Consider the following 23,845-nt stretch of genomic DNA (forward strand, 5'->3'; position numbering starts at 1 on the left):
GCCAGCAAACATTTTTTTGGAATGACTGCTTCCCATCAGGTCCGGGGGAGGCTATTCAGATGACTAAAACCCTCTTCCTGTGTTCAAGTGATTTAAAATCTAATGGGATTAACAAGGAGAGAAGTATAAACATAGAAAAAGGATTAATTAACTTGAAATAGTATCAGAGAGAATGTCCCAGAAAAGTTGGAAGCATTCGAGTTAGGCTTTGAAAGATAAGTAGATGAAATAAGAGATAACAGAGGCAGGGTGAAGCCGGCTGCAGGGAGCATTCCAGATACACAGAAGGCACTAAAAACAGGCTTGCAGGCATAGGGGAGTCTCCCAGGCACATTTCTGGCTGCAGCTGTTCAAATTGTTTCGCTCCGCTCAAGCCCTGAACCCCGTCCTCCATCACAGGATGCTCTACAATGCATCAAATGCTTTCCTGAAAAGATTTGAAGCCATCCAAGAAAACGTCCATCTGTTCTCTCTCCATTATGTCAAAACCCTTCAGTGGCATCCATGTTACCTTCGCCATCTTTCTGAGAAACGAGTTTTCTCCTTTCTCTGCGTACTCTTTTTCATCAGCAAACATGTATTGCATTCGCATGGCAGGGTACAGGGCCGGGTGCCGGAAAACAAGCAGGAATAAGACACCAGAGCCTACCCTGAGGACCTCACACTCTTGTGGGCGACACGTTGGGGAGAAGAAAGTAAGAGAAAAGTAAAGGTAGACCCTGCAACCGATACTAAACTTAAGACATTTTCGGGGTGCCTGGGTGGTTCGGTTGGTTGAGCGTCCGACTCTTGATTTCAGCTCTGGTCATGATCCCAGGGTCATGGGATGGAGCCCTGTGTTGCGCTCCACGCTGAGTGTGGAACGTGCTTAGGATTCTCTCTCTCTCTCTCTCTCCTCTACGCCTCCCCCCCACTCACAAGCGCTGTCTCTCTCTCTCTCTCGAAAATAAAAATAAAAAATAAATAGACTTAAGACATGTTTAGTATTCAATTCCGCCCACTCGTTTCAACCAGCACTACTGTTGTGATCATTCTCATCTCTCTGTGCCAGCACAGTTTGGGGCCCCAGTTTCATATTTCCAGCTGCGTGGCTGCGTCTGTATTTCTGCCCTCTGCAGCCTGTAACATTGTAAATCGGATGCCAAGTTAATACCAATGTAAAACTCACAGGGGCTCTTTTCCAGCTCAAAAGCCTTCAGTGGCTCCCGGCCACCTCTGAATGATGACCAGATTCGGTCTAGAGTCCTCACAGTGACCTCTGCTTTACCTTCCCAATCTCAGCTCCTATTGGCCACCTCCCCTACCTGCATACTGTCAGGTAACCTCATCTCCCTTCCCTTCCGTTAATACAGGTTATGCTTTCTTTGTACTCCATGCCTTTGCCTGCTGCATTTTCCCACACAAACTCCCTTTTCTCCATCTCTCCACATAAAGAATTCCCAATCATTCTCTTAAATCCCAAATCAACGTTAACTTCGCGTGACACATTCCCTGTTAATGACACTCAGATTAATGGTCTCTTCTCTTTGCTCTCACCTGTAGCGTTTTTTTTTTGTGTTTTGTTTTGTTTTGCAGCATTTTTATGTGAGGAGAAATCGTGAAAGACTTTGGTCTCATAGGTTGCTGGATCCCCTTCCTGTAAGTCTGGGTGTCGTCCAGGAGAGCGTTGAGGGCATTCGGGTTTTATGTGTCTGTTGCCCTGAATGGTCTTTGGCTAGGCTGTTTTGCAACTCGGCAGTCCTTTCGTGAATACACAGTCCCTGAAAACAGACTCTGTGCTTGGCACTGTGCTAGAGAGGATACCAATTCAGAGAAAATTGTTTTATGAATGTGTTGAGGACCAGGACGTGCCAAAATACACCACTTTGCACGTGCCTAAGAATTCATTTCAAATGCTGAAGGTGTTTGAGTTCCTGAAGTTCCTTATCAGACCTAAAAGCAGAGCCTCTCAAAAGAATTTGTCCTAAATCCCCTCCTGAGAGCAACTCTAATCTCTTCGAGGAGACCAGAAATCTGGCACCACACCCCCCACCCGGACAGACAAGGTCACAGACTAGCAGATCTCCCATCTGTTCTTCTGAGGGCCCATTTCTTTTCCTCAGAAGTCATTTGCTTTTCCCTAACTGCCCTCTCTCCTCTTCCTTTCCCCCCGCTAAGTTAGGCAGACAGCCGAATTCTAGCCACCACTTGAGGTTACTCATCTGTGGGTATTCGCTGCATGCTACATAAATGGTACACAGAAGTTATAAACTTGTTTGTCAGTTTCCTGTTAATCTGTCCCTTGAAATATAAGGGTTGTACATCTGAAATATAAGGGTATGTGTCAATTGCATCTCAGTAAAAAATTTCACACTTTTTAAAGAGAGACAACAAACCAACAAAAAAATCTTTTGTCAGTCCAATTTATAGTGCCCCAGCTGGAGATCCTAGGAAGAGAAAGGGGAAAAGATATTCTTTTCCCTCTCCTGCAGTTTTAAAAGACAACTTAGAAAAGAAAAGGGTAAAGCCACCTGGGTGGCTCAGTTGGTTAAGCGTCTGGCCTTTGGCTCAGGTCATGATCTCGCAGTTCGTGAGTTCGAACTCCGTGTCAGGCTGGAGCCCGCTTCCAGCTCTGTGTCTCCCTCTCTCTGCCCCTCCACCACCCCTGCTCACACTCTGTCTCTCTCTCTCCCCAAAATAAATATTAAAAATAAGGGGAAAATTATGACCCTCATATACATAGAAATAGGCCCATGTCAAAGATTTTATTGCACTCACTAATAAATGATGGAACCAGAAAGATTTTGCAACAGGTTCAAATGAGAATTGGACTAAGATTCATAGTCTCCTTCGGACAAATTTAATTTGCATTTCTACAAACAGGAAGCACAGCTATGAGATGGGTAGGAAACAGGGAAATCGCTATGGGCATTCCACGAGTTAATTTCTACTTCCACAGAAATTAATACGTGAGGAAAATTAGACCCTAATTCATCTCTGGAAAATATGGAGTCTAAGCATGAAGATGATGTCTGGGAGGGACCTTGTATGTGGGAGGTGGAAGCAAGTGTTCCTATTGGGGTAGGGGGGGAGCCTCGAAGGGTTAGATTCCTTGAAGACCACTCCCCTCTGCCCTGCCCCTACTCCCCGACAGCCTCCTCTGTCAGCAGGTGGCTTCACGGTTCAACTCTGCAAATTGAATAAGGTGGTCAAAGTAGACCTTATTGGAAGGAGACAGGACAGTCAATACTTGAGATGTGGAACTAACCTTGGAGCTTTCTAGGAGAAAGAGAGTTCTAAGTGGAGGAAAAAGCCAGTGCAGAGACCCTAAGGCAGAAGAGTGCCTTGACATACTTGACCAGCAGAGAGGTCAGGTAACTGGAGTAAGCCAGGGGAATTGTAAACGACGAAGTCAGGCAGTGGGACCAGATCCTGCGGGGGCGGGGCTCTGGTCCATTATAAAGATGATGATGGCTTTCATTTTGTGGAAGTGGGGGGCTATTATAGGATCTTGAGCAGAATAGCATCATGATATGATTTATTTTGAGAATAGGCTGTAGGAGGCCAAGAGTGGAAATGGGAAAACCAGTCAAGAGGCTATTCTAGTAAAGATCCAGGCAATAGATGCACAGCCTCTACGGTGGTAACAGTGGAAGAGACAAGAAGTGATCAGATTCAAAGTGTACTTTGAAGATGAAACCAACTGGATCTCCCAATAAACCAACACCCTTCTTTAAGCATTTTTTTAATGTTTATTTTATTTTTGAGACAGAGAGAGACAGAGCATGAGCGGGGGAGGGGCAGAGAGAGAGACACACACAGAATCCGAAGCAGGCTCCAGGCTCTGAGCTGTCAGCACAGAGCCCGACGCGGGGCTCGAACTCACGAACCGCGAGATCATAACCTGAGCCGAAGTCGGATGCTTAACCGACTTAGCCACCCAGGCGTCCCATGACCACCTTATTTAAATGTATATTTGTGGCATGAGAAAAAGAGAGGAGACCAGGACCACGCTCAGGTGTTTGGCATGAGCCTCTGAAAAGAGAGAACAGCTACTAACCATGAGAAGAAAGCCAGGGAGAGGAGGTTTGGGGTCAGAGTGTGCACAGTGAGGGGAATCGGGAGTTTGGTTTTCAGATACTTGTTAGACTTCCAGAGGAGGCATAGAGTAAGTAAGCAGTTGCATAAAAATGAGTCAGATATTGGGGGGGGGGGGTAGTCCTGGAGATATACATTTGGGAATTCTAAGCTTGTGGATAGTATTTAAGGCCGTGAGACTGGATAAGATCCAGGAGGGCACGAATCTACAGATTAAGAAAAGAAGGCATAAGGAGGCTATCCAAACGGTGGATATCTAAACACAAAGGTTAAAACTCATTAAAATACCACGGGGTGGGGGTGGGGGGGCGCCTGGGTGGCTCAGTTGGTTAAGCGTCCGACTCTTGATTTTGGCTCCGGTCATGATCTTGAGGTTTGTGGCAAGGAACCCCATTGTCGGGCTCTGTGCTGACAGCGCGGAGCCCGCTTGGGATTCCTTCTGTCTTCTTCTCTGCCCCTCCCTCATTCACACTTTCTCTCTCTCAAAAATAAACATTTAAAAATAAATAAACAAACAAACTTAAAATACCAATCTCAGAGTAAAATTGATAATGCCATCTCGGATCTCTTTCGCTGACTATTCAAGTCCAGCCTTTGCTCACCATTTCCAGCCTCACCCCTGGATGAGACTGCCTCTGCCTCCTACCCTCTCTTTCCCAGAGACTCAGTGAGTTGAATCCTGAAACCACATGCTGAGGCAGGAGGCAGTAGGGGAGTAGGGGCAGGGGGAGCAGCCTCGAAGGGCTTCATTACACTCATTATCATACAAATAAAAGACCTCCCCCTACCCCAGCCTGAACACCTGCCCACAGCCTCCCACAGACACCACAGGGAGGTCACTCCTGAACTTCATCTTCATGCAGGGGAATATTCTGGAAAGTACAGGAAATGCATGACTTCAATCAAATGTGCAGTGTTTACTTCCGGACAAAAGTTTTACCTTGAAGTTCTGCATTCTTTTCAACAGGGAGCTGTAAATTACGGGGGCGGCGACAGAGGGAGAGAAAGGGATTTAGCTTCAGGAATTTGGGCTTTAGATCCTAGCTCTGAAATCTGTCTTGGGCAAGGGGCTTCACCTTTTAAAGTCTAAAAGGTATGAAGCCCCGCACGGTCCAGGAGTCCGAGCCCCGTGTCGGGTTCTGTGCTGACCGCTCAGAGCCTGGCGCCTGCTTCAGATTCTGTGTCTCCCTCTCTCTCTGCCCCTCCCCATGCCACCCTCTGTTTCTCTCTCTCTGAATAAACCTTAAAAATGAATGAATGAATGAATGAATGAATGAATAAATAAATAAATAAACAAATAAATAAAAAGAAGGTTTGAAGCCCAAGTTTTCTGGAGAAGAATTAAGGTCTAATTTTCTTCACGTATTAAAAGAAAATTACAAAAACAATTCTTAGCTCCACAAGCTTATAGTACTAATTTTAAGAGCAGATATCTGTGGAAGGACCTCGTTCCTTTGCTCACTGACCATTCAGTGACTACACTGTGACAAATTCAGCACTCGGCCCCGGAGTTAGGAAAATATGCATCAGGCCTAGAAACGAAAATCCATCAACACGACGCAATACGTTCGGCCAGGGGCTTGTGTTTTTATTTAACAAACACGTATGTGGTGTTTATTTTGTGCTAGGCACTGTCCTAAATACTTTACAAGTATTAACTCCTCTCATTAAAGAGAAAACCTTGGCAGTGAAACGTTCACGAGATTAAGGAGATTAAGGAAGTGAGTCTCTGAGACAAACTGCTTAGACTTAAGGCCGTTCTTTTGTTTCATAAATACTTAGAGAAGGCCTTCAACGAAGTGGGTACATATATCCCAATCTAAAATGGGGCAGCTGCAGTCTGGTCCTACTCAAGTGGGGCTGTTTTTGTGGGCCCTTGTTAGTTAATGTTCACTAACTCATTACTGCATTCCCATGGAGACTGGGCATCCCAGCAAGGAGTTCTTAGGGCCAGGCAGAGGTTTCTTTCCTATTCTTATCCCTTAAAATGTGACCAACCTTGTGTGCCAGGCTACAGCCAGTAATGTGGAGAAGAAAGGCAAAAGAAATATAGATAAAATTAAATTTCCCTACAACTTGCAGCTCATTGGGGCATCTTGGTGGCTCAGTTGGTTAAGCACCCGATTTTGGCTCAGGTCACGATCTCACCGTTCAGGAGTTCGAGCCCCGCGTTGGGCTCTGTGCTAAGAGCCTGGAGACTGCTTCGGATTCTGTTTCTCCCTCTCTCTCTCTCTCTCTCTGCCCCTCCCCCTCTTGCACCCTGTCTCTCTCTGTCTCTCTCTCTCAAAAATAAATAAACATTGGGGCACTTGGGTGGCTCAACCGGTTAAGTGCCCGACTTTGGCTCAGGTCATGATCTCACCGTTTATGAGTTCAAGCCCCACATTGGGCTCTGTGCTGACAGCTCAGAGCCTGGAGCCTGCCTCAGACTCTGTGTCTCCTCTCTCTCTGCCCCTCCCCTGCTCACGCTATGTTTATCTCTCTCAAAAGTAAATAAATATAAAAAGATTTTTTTTAATAAATAAAAAAAAGAGAATCATATATTTTTTTTTTTTAAAAAAGAAAGGATAGGTTTCTTGGGGGCTAGTGGAAGGAGTGACCATAGAAATGCCAAATCGCTGAGACAATAGCAAGAGGAGGAAGTAAGTTAGTGATAGGAAAAAACCTGGAAGGCTGAGATCTTATCTCCTAAGACTGAAAGTTGGGGGCTGATGTTTGGAGTAAGATGGGAATGCCTAACAGGTGCTCAATTAATGTCCCTTTCTTTCTGACTTCTTCCTATTACCTCGTAGGTGCATAATCACTACGAGGAAGTTAGTTTGTACTTCCTAGGAAGAATGAAGAGATTCTAAACCTAGAAACCGGTAAAGCGCTGGGTAATTTTTTTTCTTTTCTTTTCTTTTTATTTATTTTTGAGAGAGAGAGAGAAAGAGAGAGAGAGAGAGAGAGAGAGCAGGAGCTCAAGCACGAGCAGGGGAGGAGCAGGGAGAGACAGAATCCCAGGTGCTGTCAGCGTGGAGCCCGAAGTGGTCTCCAACTCGTGAGATCATGAGCCGAAATTGAGAGTCAGATGCTTAACCAACTGAGCCAGCCAGGCATCCCAAGAGCTGGGTAATTTTTATGCATTTTGGGGTTTTGTGGGCTTTGGGAAGTTGGTGAACCTTTACACATAGCAGGTACATACAACCGAAGCGTAAGTTTCATGAAATAGCTTTTCCAGTCTGCTCACTTAGAATCCACTACAGGGCCTTGATTTTGAAAACCTTAGCCCCAGGGCTGCACCAGGGCACAGTGATTGAGAGTGAGCTGGCTGGAAAGTCCACCGGTTTACATTCAAATGGGAGCCCCACCACTTAGAGCTGTGTGATGAGAGTCAGTTAATCAACCTTTCCAAACCTTTAGTTCCTCAGTTGTAAAACAGGAATAAGCTACTTCATCGGGTTTTTGTGGCAATGAGAGAATAAGCACTCACAATTACTTTCATTAGTCTGATTCCGGGTTTACGGTTTACGAAAGCCCCTAAGGTTTCCAAAATTGTCCAGCCCAGTACCCAAACAACATTAGTCATTCCATACATTTGTATATTAAAGCTTCCCTAGCTGAAAGCCTCCATTTGTTTTCTATCACCTGTGTGTCCTATGGACCAAAGCTTAGCCCTCTGAATGTGGCACCTAAGGCCAGTACAGCCTGGACTCCACCTCATCTTTGGTTGGTCCCTGTCCTCACCTCTCTGAAGAGCCTAGTCCCCAAATTCGATGTCCCTTGATTCTGGAAGAACACCCTCAGATGTGTCTTTGTCTCAGATCATGCAGTCTTCTTCTTTTGAAATGCTTCTCTTTTATTTTTGCCTACACAACACCTACAGGCCTCAAGATCAAGCTCAAGGGCCAGCTTCTCTGTATTCTAGCCTTTCCTGGCTCCCTGTGTAGAATCACTGACTTCCTCCAGCAAGCCTCAGCCCTTTGGGCAAATCTCCACCATAGCACTTAATACATTCAGGTAGGGCTGACTCCTGAGAACTTTTCTCTCCTTTCCCCCAAACCCTGCCCCCTATTATTATTATTATTATTATTATTATTATTATTTTAGAAGATTTTATTTTTAAGTAATCTCTACACCCAACATGGGACTTGAACTCACAACCCCAAGATCAAGAGTCACATGCTCTACCGACTAAGCCAGCCAGGAGCGCCTCCCCCCCCCCCCCCCCCCCCCGTCCCATTAATTAATGGAAAGAAAAAAGAGCGGGGGGAGACAACCAAGGTAAGTAGTTAACATCTTTGGAAAGCAGACATTATACAACTCCATAATAATCTGACTATAATTAAATAACCATGACCTACTATAAGCATTTTACACTCATTTATGACACAGGTTGGGGATCAGTTACAGCCTTGCAGTTTGTCTCCATTTTTTCAGACACACATTTAATCTTAGATACTTGTGTCTCTTTGTTTTGTTGTGTGATTTTTTTTTTTTTTTAGTTTAAAATAGTTTTATAAGGATATGTTATAACATACGACTGTTCACGCCACCAAATTTTGATCATAGAGCTTATTTTGTTTGGCAGCAGCGGGCAGGTTTTCCAAATAGTCATCATTTCTCTCTGGTCTGCACAGACGTCTTCTCATTAGCTGCCTTCTGCTTTTGTTGCATTATCTCAGACTCCCTCGGCTTTCCCTGAGAGATAGTCAAGCTATCCTCTTTTTGATGAGGGAGCCTAAGGCCAGCTGACACCCCGCAACCCCCTTCCCCCGCCCCAGGTGGGACCTGTGTGACATTCCTCAGGCACTCCAGGCAGCCCAAGAACAAAGGAAAGAGAAAAACCAATGGTTGACTGATAGAGATCACAGTTAGCCAGGATAGGAGTCTCCCATCACTTTACAGAAGTCTTAGTAAATTACAAGAAAAAAAGCAATCTTATCAATAGCCTAATCTCCAGAAACCCATAGACTCAGTTTCCCGGAGCCCCAACATCACCCTCCCCTCCATAGTGCCGCAGGGAACAAAGGCAAGAAAAAAATGGTAAATAAAATTAAGTTTCTTTAGAACCTGCAGCCCACTGACAAATACTTGAGACAGGCAGAGTAAAACATTCCTCCAGGAACTCTCAGTCTTAATGTTAATGCCTTACTGGAGGGAAAATAACTTTAGTTCAACAATAACAAGGCCTCCGCAGTCCTCTTTAGCATATGAAAGTCATTTTGGGAACCTCCCTTTGGCCTTTACCTCCCCCGACTCCACGGGTCCTGTCCCCGTGCTTTAATAAAACCACCTTCTCGCCCCAAAGACCTCTCAGGAGTTCTTTCCTGGCCATCGGCACCAGACCACCGCCCACCACTCCAAAACCACATCATTTTCTTTTTCCCTTGCTAATTTCCTGAGGTTTCTTCATGTTTTTCTGGCGGGCAAGTTCTCGCTAATTTCCGAGGGCCATGCAGACCCCGGACCGAGACCGGAAGAGAGATACTGGGGAGAGAGCAGCGGCCTCCCAGCTCGCTCCGCGAGGCTGTCGGTCATGCCCACCCGCAGCTCTTGAAGGCTAAGCCCCTACGGGCGCCCTCTGCAGGGCAGACACCTCTGCTCCTCCCACAGCCCCGCCCGCCGAGGCCCAGCTTTGTTGTGGTTTTAATTCTAGGAAACCCAGAGCTGAGGCTAAGTCCTTGTTCCAGGTGTGACGGGAGAACAGTGCACATACATTCAATCCTTTTGCAAACAGACAACAAATGAAGTACATGAATTGCAGCTGCTGTGGGGCTGTTTGTCTTCTGACATTCCTGGTGGACCCGTTCCCAGCGCATTTTTGAGAGGAGGAGGACGGTTTGTTAGGACCTGATGGAACAGATGGAGCAGCTCAGCTTTCTAGCAGGGGCTCTGCTGCGCCAGGGCCCCGCGCAGTAATCGTGCAACTGCCTTGAACGGAAATGGACGTAGGCCCCTCTCTGTGGTTTTGATGAGGGTTTTTCCTGTTCGGTATCAAAGAAAAGGGGCAAAGGGAGAAAGGATGTGCCAGAGAGGTCTGGCGGGGGAATGAGAACATCCCTGTCCTAATTTCTTCGTCTGAAAAATAGAAGGGAAAGGTCTCCATTGTGTGTCCATTGTGTGTGGGGGGGGAGGTGGTCACTCCGACTTTGGAAATTAACTATGTGCCCATCCCTAGAACCAGGAGGAAAGCTCCAGAGTTCTAGCGGCCATGCTACCCACCTGGACTGAAATTCAAATATTCCCCAAACTGCCTACCCACCCCCAAGCGTTTCCGGCACCTCTGAGCATTCTAGACAAAAGGGGTGGAGCCAATTCTGATCAGATTGAAACGCAAAGCTAAACTTGGGGTCTAGGTCATTGGCTAGCCTACCTTAGGCACCACCTCCCTTCCAGCCCCTCCCGGACTTTTTTTCCCACCCTCACTCTCATTCCGGACCAAATTCTCATTCCGGTGCCAAATTTACCCACTACATTTTTATTATGCCCATCGTGATATTCCAACTACCCATGGCTACAGTTTAAGCCCTTATTGTATAGCTTGAAATTGTTCAACTGACCTTGCTTCCATTCGAGTCTGCTTTAAATCAGTGCGGCGCTGCGCGGGGCCGGAGTGATCATCTGAGATGCATATATGTCCCTTTCACTCCCAAAATCCTTCAAGAAACTCCATGACATCATAGAAAGGGATCTGAGCTCCCTAGCATCGTACACAAGACCTTTTTCACGTTCTGGTCCTGCAACCTCTGCGTGCTTACGTTTTGAGCTCCGCCTGTGCTAGGGGCTTACGTTACCATTTCCCAGAATATTGCAGCCTTTGCGTCTGTGCTCTTGGGAGATCCTCAGGGCAGTGCCTTCTATCAACAGTCAGATCAGCTGTGACTTCTTATAGGGAGATGCCCTTGGCCTTTCCCCCTCCTCCAACTAATTCTGGCCAGTGGCTCCTCCTTTATGTTCATCTAGAACGCTCTGTTTCTATCATGATCTATGTCAAATTGTCTCTTTACACATTTATCTCTTCAACCACCTCCTTCATGACAGAGTACGTGTATAGTGGGAATCCAGGGTTTATTCAATTTAACCTAAATTGCTTTTTGAACTTTTAGAACGTTCAACAGTGCCAGGCTTGTTCCAGCATTAATTAGGGCCCTGGCATAATTCGTTCTGTCTGGAACAATTTTCTTCCCACGTTCTCCTGATTTCCCACATAGCACGTATTATAACCTCAAATTATTTATGAAGGGAACATAGCTAGCAGTTAACAGCCCAGGTACTGACATCACAGTGCCTCATTTCAAACTGCAAAATGGGTGAACTTCTGCATTTTTCTCACTGTGTGTGTGTATGTGCACATGCTGTATGTGGTTCCTTTCTTTTTTGCAAAATAGGACTAGTAATCCTGGTTACGAGGATTAAGTTAAATGAGATCATATGTGCTAAACAGACTTGAACCTGGCAAGTAGCTAATAGTGCTCTCTGCTTAAAAAAATTGTTTTTGTTTGTTTTAAATCACGGAATGGCTGCATTGTAAGCCCCATGAAGGCAGGGACTTGGACATCTTCTTCAGTATTGTAACCCAGTGTCTACCATGGCATACAGTAGGTGCTAAATAAATGCATGTAATCTGAATGACTGAATAAATCATTGATTCTTACTTTGGAGTATGATAGGAAAAGATAGGATTCAGTAGGCAGAGAGGGAAAGGATAGGACCTGAGGTCCCTGGGGGGCTGGGGGTGGGGGGGAAGCACATATTTTGGAACACCGCTGAGAGTGTCTGACCACAGCAAACTCCCCTGGGCCTAAAGTTCCTCTTAAGACTATAACTCACACCAGGGCGCCTGGGTGGCCCAGTCGGTTAAGCGTCCGACTTTGGCTCAGGTCATGATCTCGAGGTGTGTGAGTTCGAGCCCCGCGTCGGGCTCTGTGCTGACAGCTTAGAGCCTGGAACCTGCTTCCGATTCTGTGTCTCCCTCTCTCTCTGTTCTTCCCCTGCTCATGCTCTGTCTCTCTCCCAGAAATAAACATTAAAAAATAAAAAAATTAAAACAAAAAAAAAAAAGAACGTAAGAGACACCACCTACCCCCCTCAGGATTCCCTCAGGAATTTGATAAAAGACCTAACTAAAATAAGTAGTCATAAAACATATGACCCACAAGGAATGATATGGCCATAGACCACCCCTCATACAGTGCAGTGGTGGCCATCGGGAATGGACAACCCAACACCTAGGGCTTATTGAGCCAGAAAGGGCGTGACCTGAGAGGGAACGAGAGGGGGATGGGAAGGGGAGTGGCAACCAGGACCCTATAAAACAAGGACCCTTGTCTATCGTGGCAGGCATTCACACTTTGAAATGCCCCCTCTCTGGAAAGAGAGCTTCCATACTATTCTTACTCTCTGATTTTCCACTCTAATAAACTTCTGCCTGCTGCTCATTCTGCCTCCACCTCTTCATTCTTCCAAGTGGTGAGACAACGAATCCCGGGTATTGAGGGGAAAAAAATCCTGCGACAGGAGTATGAATTGAAGACAAGTAGGGAACTGTCCCTGCTTCAAACGTCTCTGAAAGGCCTGCTTTAGTCAACAATTAACTTCTCAGCCTTATATTCGCTTGGCTACATAAGCATGCAACCTTTCTTTTTCTTTAAATGAAAACTCGTGGCTAAAAAGTTAGATGAGCAGAGTTTTTTATTTTTTTAATTTTTATTAGCAGACATGGCTCTTATTCGCTTCATGCAGAACTGAGACTATCATGTCTATGATTGACTAAGACCCTGTTGGAATCAATATGCTCAGGTTAAGGTGACCTTGCTCTCCAGAGAACAGAGAGTCTCAGGACAATGTACTATGAGAACAAAATGACAAAGTTATGTAGGAGCTAAAATCCAACAGTTACCTTGGATTTTTTTTTTTTTTTTTTTTTTTTTTTTTTTAGTGAAAATCTTAGCTTTGGGGCACCTGGGTGGCTCAGTCAGTTGAGCATCAAACTCTTGATTTCAGCTCAGATTATGATCCCAGGGTCACGGAATCGAGTCCCATGTGGGACTCTGTGCTGAGTGCTCCCTCTGCCCTTCTCCCCTGCTTGCGTGCTTTCTCTCTCTCTAAAAAAAAAAATAATAATAATAATTTCTTTAAGAGTGCCTGGGTGGCTCAGTAGGTTAAGCGTCCGGCTTATGCTCAGGTCATGATCTCATGGCTCCTGTGTTTGAGCCCAGGGTCGGGCCAGTGCGGACAGCTCAGAGCCTGGAGTCTGCTTTGGATTCTGTGTCTCCCTCTCTCTGCCCCTCCCCCACTCTCACGTGTTTGTGTGTGTGTGTGTGTGTGTGTGTGTGTGTGTGTGCGCGCGCGCACGCGCGCACGCACTCTCTCTCTCTCAAAAATAAACATTAAAAACATTAAAAAAATTTATAAAAAATAATAAAAACCTTAGCTTCCTCCAGCACAAACCATGGTATGAAATCGGCGGTATAGACAGAGGAGAAGAAAGGACACCTTTCACTTTTTAGTAGGACAAGAGGTAAAGTTCTGAAAAGGACAAAAAGTCTAAAAAGTCAGCTTCCCTGGTATTCTGTGTGATGTTTTTAAATCACAAAACTTTCGACCAACAGATTTTTATTTATTTATTTATTCTAGATTTTGTTTTTTAAGCAATCTTTACACCCAATGCGGGGCTCCGTGTCACAACCCCGAGATCAAGAGTTGCACACTTCACCAATGGAGCCAGCCCAGGTGGCCCTCAACCCAAAGAATTTTTAAAAGTCAGTGGGTAAATGGAATAGGAAGAGTTACGCTAGGAAAGCCAGGTGGAGGAAAGGTACAGAGGCTGAATGCAGCCAAGTCAGACAGGATAATACAGTAGCTAACTTAGTTCTCGCTCGGTAGAGACCAGCCCAGCGGATCATTGGGAGCAAAGCACTCACTACAAGCTCTGTTGACACTGCCCCAAAAGCACAGAAACACCAACGGACCTCCCATCCTGAGCACCGAAGACCCAGGGTCAGTTCCTTCATTTTTCCAACTCCAGAACCCATATCAATTCTTCTGCTGGCCAATTATTGAAGCGTTAACATTTTCAGTCCCGTCCTGCATTGTATGTGGTTTGTCGTATTATATACAATCTCCGAGCTTGCGAGTCATGGCTTTGTGCAAAACTTACATGTAGGCAGGTGGTAATGGTTTCAGAGGATGGGGAGGAGCGGGCTTCCTAGTATAGATTTGGGGTTCTGGCCACTTGGCTAGGGAGTCAAGCTACTGTATCTTAGCTCCCTTCTTAGGAAAGACGCGAATACTGCAGATGCCCTCCTCGGGCAAATGATAGGTGGCTTCCTAGGAGTGTTTGCTTGCCCAAAGAGCACAGACTCTCTTATCTTTAAGACCCAAATACCTTTTCTTATTTAAAATGTTTGTATCTGGAGTCTTTCAACTATAAGCCAGATGGAAGAAACAGAAAACTGGAGGACTGAGGGAAGGCGACTGTAGGAGGGTGGGGAGGGGAGCTGGGGGAGGCGAGGGGTCTGGCCAGTTGTACACTCACCACTTTTTGGTTCCCTTCGTTGTCGGTGAGCAGCCATTCGATATCCAGCGTGTCTTTTTCCGGAAGCCCCAGTTGATGGTGACAGGGCAAGGTGACCCTTTCCTCTGCCACTCTCTTGATCTCAGTGTGAGTCCCCAAGGTTCCAACATAGTAGGACACTGGAAAAGAAGAGCCTCTAGTGAGTAATGCAGAAACTGGGTAGCAACGTATAGGAAGCAAATATTACAAATAATAGTTATTGGATGTTCCTGCAGGCAAGGGGCAAATCAAGGTGTCACAAGAACCCTAGACCAGAAGCACCGGAAGTCCTGAAATCGCACAGTGGTTCCTCCATTAACTGAATTCATTGTATCTTCCATGGCCCCCCAGATTACACTCTTACCTACCTTATTGGTTTTTTATGAGTGATGAAATGACTCAGGTCAACAACTGTGTGATCTGGACCTTCTCTCCCTTACTAGCAGAGGCTTCCTTAAGAACAGAGACCGAAGGAGAAAGGCAGGGGTTGGCATCCTCCCCAGAACAGGCTCTAGGTGCCATTTTCACTCCTTGAGCCATCTTAGAGACAGGTGATCCCCCCACAGACCTACAGGGAGTGCAGGATGCCTCAGAGAATAAGTAGGCTCTTATAGGCAGTTACTACTTCCTTTAGGGACACGCATTCTCTTAACCCCAACTTCTATCTTCCATTCTTTATAGTTTCACACCACATGGCTTCAAAATATAGAGGCAACCCTTCCTATCCAAAGTGAAATTCCAAGTTCCCACATTTGGATCCCGTCCCTCCACCCATCCAGTATCCCTTTGGCCACTGGGATTTCGGTTCCATTTTTGACTTTCTTTACCTCTAATTTTCATCTTTTTAAAAATATTTTTTAAGTGTTTATTTATTTTTGAGAGAGACAGAACGTGAGCGGGGAAGGGGCAGAGAGAGAGGGAGACACAGAGTCCAAAGCAGGCTCCAGGCTCTGAGCTGTCAGCCCAGAGTCCGATGCGGGGCTTGAACTCATGAGCTGTGAGATTATGACCTGAGCCGAGGTTGGACGTCTAACCGACCGAGCCACCCAGGCGCCCCTAATTTTCATCTTGTTCCAGGAACGGTATTCCGTCAGCAACTCCGGGCTCCAAAGCTCACCTTCTCTCCTTCCTATTAATCTCAGACATTGTTGGCCATTAAATCCACAGAATTAAAGAACTTCCCCTGGACTCTAGGTATGATGTGTCTGGCGTTAAGGTGGGCTGTAAGGTCCTCCTTTGTCTCCTTACACAGTGACCAAGAAGCTCAGCGTGAAAATGGTCTCTTTCTCTTTCTAGTCACTTACAACGTCCCCATGCCTCATTCACAATGTAGCAGAATCATACAACCTCCGAGTTGCAATAGCCCCCAGCGTCAGGGTTTCTACGAAGTCCCCTTTCCCGGGGAGAACTCACTCTGCCAGTTCAGAGAGTTTTAAGCACGAAGCATCAAGGATCATGACTAACGGGAGCATGTAAGCTACCTTTTTTATTCTGTGTTCATTTCCCAAGATAGATTAGCAGTAACTCTGTGGGAAGGAAAAGAGCCTGAAAGAAGGAAGAAGGGGGCAGGAGAGACTGGAGTTCCCTCTCCGGGGAGGCAGACTGGTTTGACGTTGCAGGGCGGGACCCCCAGAGGCATCCACCCTAGAGAAGCAGCAGACAGATTCCCAAGCTCCGAGGCAAAGAAAGGAGACCACAGAAACCCGTTGGGCCTAAGAAGGGGCCTTCAGAACCAACGGGATAAGCCCCTTCCGGAGTCTTACTGACGCTCCCAGTAAGGTTTCTGTTCTTTCTGTTTAGAACTTAAACCGCGTTGAGAGTGGCCGCCCTTTGTGTGCCTTGGCTGAACGCTGAGCCCTCAACCCCATGAAGAAAGCGTTGTTATCCGCATCTAGGGATGAAACAGGAAGAGGAGCTCAGCACTTTGCTCAAGGTCACGCCGCTAAAGGTGCCAGATCGGGGGCTCAACCCCAGATCCGTCCCGCGGCAAAGCTCACGCCCTGACGGCCATTCTGTGCCGCGTCCGCCCTGTGTCGTATGCGGCTTCCCGGACACCCGGTTCTCCCATTAGCCTCTCTCTAGGCTCCTTGAGGTTAGGTACCATCCATCTCTACGTTCTCCATGCACGCGGCTCAGGGTCTCTCACATCGCAGGTGCTCGCTAAATAGTTGTTGGACTGACTCAAATTTAACCCGTGTACTCCTTTCACCCTGAGCGAACTGAGGCCCAGGGATAAAGGAGTCGCCCTGAGGTCCTACAAATCACTTAAAGGCAGAAATAGCCCATCCAAAACCCATCCTCCCTCGGTCCCGGGAAAGCACACTTCCTATAGAGCAGCAGGGACATTAGCCCAAGAAGGAGTTCCGCCTTCTACCCCTGCTCACTTTCCCCTGGACACAACAGTGATCAAATGAAACCAGCATCCCACACCCCTGGCAAAGCGAGAGAACCCAGCACCGATCTGGTGCATACAGTAGGCACTATACGTTAAATACAGGCCAAGAAACAACCAGGCAAGTTGCCGATTGGAGCCACTAGAGGGACTCAAAGGCTCAGATTTGGTTGCTGTCCCCAAAGGAAAGGAACAAAGCGGAAGGTGGTGTATTTTACCAGAGTGCCAAGTTCTATTTATACCATATCCAGAATTAAATACAGCAGGGCAGGGAGGGGGCCAGCCAGCGAATACAAACGACTCCACCAAGGCAGGGAATCTCAGACTTCAGGGGTTCGCTGGGATCCCTGCAAATTTCTCAAATTGCTCCTTCTGTGCTCCCCCCACCCCTCCCCTGTGGCCGATGGCCTGAACACACAGGTGCCTGGGCTCTATTTGTAATTCTCAGGCTTGGCAGTGTGTAAGGGGACGGCCAAGCATGTGTCTGTCCACTGCCTGGTGGGTGAGTGGGAAAAGCCAGCCGTGGGCTCCCGGGCATCGAAGGTTTCATCTTCATCGAGAAAGACCGTAGGAGGGGCGCCTGGGTGGCTCAGTCGGTTAAGCGTCTGACTTCAGCTCTGGTCATGATCTTGCGGTTCGTGAGCTCGAGCCCCGCGTCAGGCTCTGTGCTGACAGCTCAGAGCCTGGAGCCTGTTTCGGATTCTGTGTCTCCCTCTCTCTCTCTCTGTCCCTCCCCTGCTCACACTTTGTGTGTGTGTGTCTCTCTCTCAAAAATAAACATTAAGGGGCGCCTGGGTGGCTCAGTCGGTTGAGCGTCCGACTTCAGCTCAGGTCACAATCTCACGGTCCGTGGGTTCGAGCCCCGCATCAGGCTCTGGGCTGATGGCTCAGACCCTGGAGCCTGCTTCCGATTCTGTGTCTCCCTCTCTCTCTGCCCCTCCCCCATTCATGCTCTGTCTCTCTCTCTGTCTCAAAAATAAACATTAAAAAAATTAAAAAAAAAAATAAACATTAAGAAAAAATGATAAGTCTTAAAAAAAAAAAAAAAAAAAAAGAAAGAAAGACCTTAAGAGATCATCAAAACTTAACTTAGGAGGAAACCACAACCCAGAGAATTGAAATGTTAAGTCACAGAGTTAGCGGCAGAACTGGTAGTAGGAAGATACAGCTGATCTGGAACAAAGCAGGGTTAGGGACACCGGTGCCCCTCGCAGTCCAAAATCCACGTATAACTTTTGCCTCCCCCAAAACTTAACCGCTAGCCGCCTACCGTTGACGGAAATCTTTACCGACAACACAATCATTTGACACATAGTCTACATGTTATACGTATTATACGCTATATTCTTGCAATAAAGTCAGCTGGGGAAAAAGAAAATACTAAGAAAATCACAGAGAAAACAGTTGCACACTACTGTACTGTCAGAAATCCACATATAAGTGGATCCACACGATCCGAACCGGTGTTGTTCAAGGGTCAACGGAAGTCTCCACTGGGTGTCTGGGACGCTCGTGGTAGTTGGTGGCGGGGAGGTGCTGGCAGGTAGCAGGGGTGCAAATCTTCTCTGTGTGCCCATGCAAGAGGCAGTCATGGAAGCCTTGGGCTCTCCCTGAGGGAAGGCTTCGGCGTGCAACTCAGGCACTTAACACAGGACCTTTGGGAGCCTGAGCTTGGGAGAATTAGCCTCTCTGAACCTCAGTGTTCTCATCTGCAAAATGGGAATTAACCAAGACACTGGAGGTAAGGCACCCAGCAGTGTGATGGCACGTGGGAGTCTCCCCCCCCCCCAAAAAAACGTCAGTTCCCTTCCCCTGCTTTCCTCTACTAGAAGGAGGATTTTTGTTTTCTCTTTGTTTTTAATGTTTATTTATTTTTGAGAGAGAGGGCACAAGCGGGAGAGGGGTAGAGAGACAGAGAGGGAGACAGAGAATCCAAAGCAGGCTCCAGGCTCTGAACTGTTAGCACAGAGCCCGACGTGGGGCTCGAACTCACAAACCATGAGATCACGACCTGAGCTGAAGTCGGATACTTAACCGACTGCGCCACCCAGGCGCCCCCTAAAGATTCTCTTGAACCTCCTTTAAAGAGATGGGGCAGGGGGCGCCTGGGTGGCGCAGTCGGTTAAGCGTCCGACTTCAGCCAGGTCACGATCTCGCGGTTCGTGAGTTCGAGCCCCGCGTCGGGCTCTGGGCTGATGGCTCAGAGCCTGGAGCCTGTTTCCGATTCTGTGTCTCCCTCTCTCTCTGCCCCTCCCCTGTTCATGCTCTGTCTCTCTCTGTCCCAAAAATAAATAAACGTTGGGAAAAAAAAATTAAAAAAAATAAATAAATAAAGAGATGGGGCAGGGGTAACGTTTGGTTTTTCAGCATAAATACTTTTATATAACTGAGGGACATAAGGTATCTGTTTTGAAGGTGAATCCGCTGAGGAGATAATAGTACATTTTAAAAAGGAGGTTTCTATAACCGGTTGACTGTTCCATTCACACGAAAACAGACAGAATCTGAGCCTTTAACCACTTTTATGCTCAGAGAGCATCGTTTCTGCTGTCAGGTAGACAGATGTCTTGGACGACCCATTCAAGCAGGTTCACGCAGTCCAACCACACGAAGCCTCTATTCCTCACACGCTTGTGTCCCATCACATATGGAGGCCATATTTCTGGATCAAACCAATGACGTACAGACAATTCTGTCAGCTTGGGCAGACGCGGCAAGAGCAAGAACTTGGCGAACTTTCTCGAAGGGCTCCTCTAGAGCTGCTGGTACCCATCTTGCTCTCGCGGATTCAAGGAGGCAAAAGACCAGGAGAGCTTTTCACAGCAACCAGGATGCTGCATTTAAAATATCTACTTCTCTCTTATTTCCCTAACGGAGAATTCTTCAGTTTCTCAAGGACTCCCTGATGCCCACGGGGTGCAAGGTGCCCTAGGACCTCATGGTTAAGTCTGCATGCTCACTCCCCGCCAAGGATGGACCCTCCAGCACTTGTCATCGACACAGGCACCCAATGCTCCCTGGCGCCTCCACCTAGGAGAGGCCACAGTGATTGGTGCACAGGTCAACGATAGATAGGTGCTTTTTTTTGTAAGACTTGAGCTATTTCCCAGGCTGTGTAGACACGCAGTTTGCAAGTAGCAAAGTTAGAGAGCGGCAGTTAGAGTCACTACCTGATGTCGGGTACAGGAGCTGTGACCTCACCCCGTTCCATGTACAGTGGGGCCCCCACCAATGGGCTTCTGGGGTGGGTAATGCCTCCTTCCACTAGGGATCGTATTTTTCTCAATGGGCCTGTTCGCTTACCTGAATGGGAAGAAAATTTTCTTGTGTTTCCCCTCACATGTTCCAGAAAGCCTCATGAGAATCAAAATCATCAAATGTCCGTCAGGAAAGTAAAAAGGACTTGGGATATTTTTAAATCAATTTCTCTTGTGTTATAGATCCAGAAACTGAGGCTCAGAGAGAAGTTACTCACCCAAAGGCCTCCTGATTTCTAGACTAATGACATACATACAATTCTGTGTGTGTGTGTGTGTGTGTGTGTGTGTGTGTGCACGTGTGTGTTTGCAGGCATGCGCCTTCCTGGCTGTTTCTGGAACACTATGTACAATTCAAGAGACCGCATGATGTAATAGAAAGAGCATAAACTTTGGAGTCAGATCAACAGGGACTTAAACAGTACCCATAAGTCCAATTAATTTCCTGACCACTCTAGGTCATTTTTCCTCCCTGCGAAACGAGAAGAAAAACAACAACCCGGAAAGACTGTTGTAGGATTATATATGATGTATGTAAATTGCCTAGCACAGATACACGGTATACAGTAACCAGTCACACATGGTAATTATTATTCATAATTCTACAACTGTACTTCAAAAGGCAAGAAAAACCAGAAGAACATGCTGAGGAGATAAAGCAGGATGGTGAGGAGTTTGGAAGTCATTTTGCTGGATAACTGTTAGTATCTGGCCGTATTTGCTTTGTCTCTCTCTCTATATATGTATATTTTTTGCTGCCCTGGTTGGAAGTAAGTCGCAGATAGCAGAACATTTAACCTCTAAATGTTTCAGCAAGCACCTCTGAAAACTAAGGGCATTCTCGGGGCGCCTAGGTGGCTCAGTTGGTTAAGCGTCCGGCTCTTGATTTCGGCTCAGGTCGTGATCTCATGGTTTGTGAGTTCAAGCCCCGAGTCAGGTGCTGCACTGCCATCATGGAGCCTGCTTGGGATTCTCTCTCTCTCTCTCTCTGCCCCTCCCCAGCTTGCGCACGCACTCACTCTCAAAATAAATAAACATGAAAAAAAAAAAACAACAAACCAACAAAGGGCATTCTTCTACACAGCCATAATATCACACCTAAGAAAGTTAATAATATTATATGGGAGCTCATTTATTTTTTTTTTAGGTTTTTCATTTTTAAGTAATCTCTTCTACACCCAACATGGGGCTCAAACTTACAACCCCGCGATGAAGTCACGTGCTCTGCTGATTGCGCCAGCCAGGCGCCCCTGGAAGATCGTTTCTGACAAGAGTGGGTGAAGGAGGCTCCGGTGATAAGTGGGATTGAGATAGTTCTGGAAAGACAGACATGCTTCTCCTGCGCAGCCCAGAGATGGTGTAGGGGCAACTTGAACAGAAGGCAGCACGGTCTTCTCCTGTCCCCTCCTTCAAGCTCCCTCACTGACAACTAGAAAAGTCTCCCTTCTATATATTTTGCCTTCCCAACCTACTCCCAGTTCCACCCCAGAATCTCTCGGGCCAGTTCCCTTTATGAGGTCTTCGGAAAAGGAAAACCACATTCACTGTGACCTAGTAAGCACCTGATATGCTCTCATGTCTTCTCAAACACAAACATATATTCGATATTTAGAGAAAGCCTACAGCCAACTCAGCGAGGCTTGTGGGTCATCAGTGGAATTTCGGGCATCTGAAAGTGCGGGTGACTTCTTACTTGTGTCCCCCCCCGAGGCGACTGTTTGTTCTTGAAGTCCCTAAAATTCGTGGTGTGTGTGTGTGTGTGTACGCGCAAGGACCCAGGTGGCAGCCTGAGAGGTGGGCTCGGGTCAGGGGGCCAGATATTGAACTTCCTCCCCCTCTCCCGTCTGTGGGTTGGTTTGGGGGATGAAAAGAGAGAAAGGGAGAAGGAAGAGGAAGGAAGAGGGAACAGGAAGATGGAGTGGGGGCGGGGTGAGTGGACAAGGAGCCTAAGAGCCTGAGCTAGTGGGGGAAGGTCAGAGGAAGAGGGGAACGGAGAGCCTCACACTACAGAAGGCAATTGAAGACATCTTCAGACTAAACACAGATGGGTTAAAAGTGATCACCTCCCTTGGGGCGCCTGGGTGGCTCAGTCGGTTGAACGTCCGACTCTTGATTTCAGCTCAGGTCATGATCCCAGGGTTGTGGGATCCAGCCCCACACTGGGCTCCACACTGAGTGTAAAGCCTGCTTAAGATTTTCTCTTTCTTCCTCTGCCCCTCTCCCCTGCTCATGTGCTTTCTCTCTCTCTAAAATAAAATATAAAATAAAAAGATATATAATTATCTTGGGGCACCTGGGTGGCTCAGTCGGTTAAGCGTCTGGCTCTTGGTTTTGGCTCAGGTCATGATCTCATGGCCGTGAGCCTGCTTGAGATTCTCTCTCTCTCTCTCTCTCTCTCTCTCTCTCGTGCATGTGTGCTCGGCACCCGCTCCCCTGCTCCGCGCTCTCTCTCTCAAATAATAAATTAAAAAAAATTTTTTTTTTCAACGTTTATTTATTTTTGGGACAGAGAGAGACAGAGCATGAACGGGGGAGGGGCAGAGAGAGAGGGAGACACAGAATCGGAAACAGGCTCCAGGCTCTGAGCCATCAGCCCTGAGCCTGACGCGGGGCTCGAACTCCCGGACCGCGAGATCGTGACCTGGCTAAAGTCGGACGCTTAACCGACTGCGCCACCCAGGCGCCCCACAAATAATAAATTTTAAAAAAGATATATAATTATCTTGCTAGCTGGGATCCTGAGCCAAAAGTGAGATGACATTTAATAGAGACAAATGGTAGAAGTTACAGCTAGACGCAAGCCCAGAGCAGGAAGGCCAGGGGACCTGGGCAGCTACAAGATTTATAGTGACCACCAGTGTGATATGGCTGCGGAGAAAACTGACAAGAGTCTGGGCTGCATTAACAGAGGTCTGAGGTCCCAAATATGGGGTGGCACACTTCCATCGTATTCGATGCTAGCCAGAGGAGGGGGTCTGAAAAACATATCCGATGAGTAAGGGTTGACACAATTATAGGGGAAAACTTAGGAAGATGGGAGGCTAAGGGGCCGCACAGTACCTACCTTCCAACATTTAAAAGGCTTCAAAACAAGTATTGTTACTTGTAGGGTGTTCTTCTAGAAGGTAGGATTGGGTCCAGATGGCATAATAGCTCGGACCATAAAATGATAGACTGGGAGATCTCCAACACCTCTTTCCAGTTCTCAAATGATATAGTTTTCTTACAAAAGACTTATTCCATTTCAGCTTCCTATGTTGACAGACTTTCTAACAGTCCTGTCTGACAGGAGAATGAGCTGTATCATTTGTTTGTTTGTTTGTTTGTTTGTTTACTTATGTGTTTATTTATTTTTTGAGAGACAGAGAGAGCAAGTGGGGGCGGGGCAGAGAGAGAGAGAGAGAGACAGAGAGAGAGAGAATTCCAAGCAGGCTCTGCACTGTCAGCACAGAGCCAGATGCAGGCTCAAACTCACTAACCATGAGATGGCGACCTGAGCCAAAACCAAGAGTCAGACGATTCACCAACTGAGCCCCCCAGGCACCCCCCTTATTTCGTGGATTTTCCATTACCGGCATCATT

The 23,845-nt window shown here is 46.9% G+C and overlaps 1 protein-coding gene and 1 pseudogene across 1 annotated transcript in view; both read right to left on the bottom strand.

Annotated features, from left to right (window-relative positions):
- Positions 1 to 23,845, bottom strand: part of LOC123600828 (CXADR like membrane protein) — a 101,150-nt gene that overhangs the window by 9,324 nt on the left and 67,981 nt on the right. Inside the window, 1 exon segment of the mRNA XM_045483222.1 lies at positions 14,597 to 14,754. Coding sequence (XP_045339178.1) covers positions 14,597 to 14,754 — 158 coding nt within the window.
- Positions 8,499 to 9,633, bottom strand: LOC123600829 (annotated as a pseudogene).

This window comes from Leopardus geoffroyi, chromosome D1 (genome assembly GCF_018350155.1).
Source record: "Leopardus geoffroyi isolate Oge1 chromosome D1, O.geoffroyi_Oge1_pat1.0, whole genome shotgun sequence".
Lineage (NCBI taxonomy): Eukaryota > Metazoa > Chordata > Mammalia > Carnivora > Felidae > Leopardus > Leopardus geoffroyi.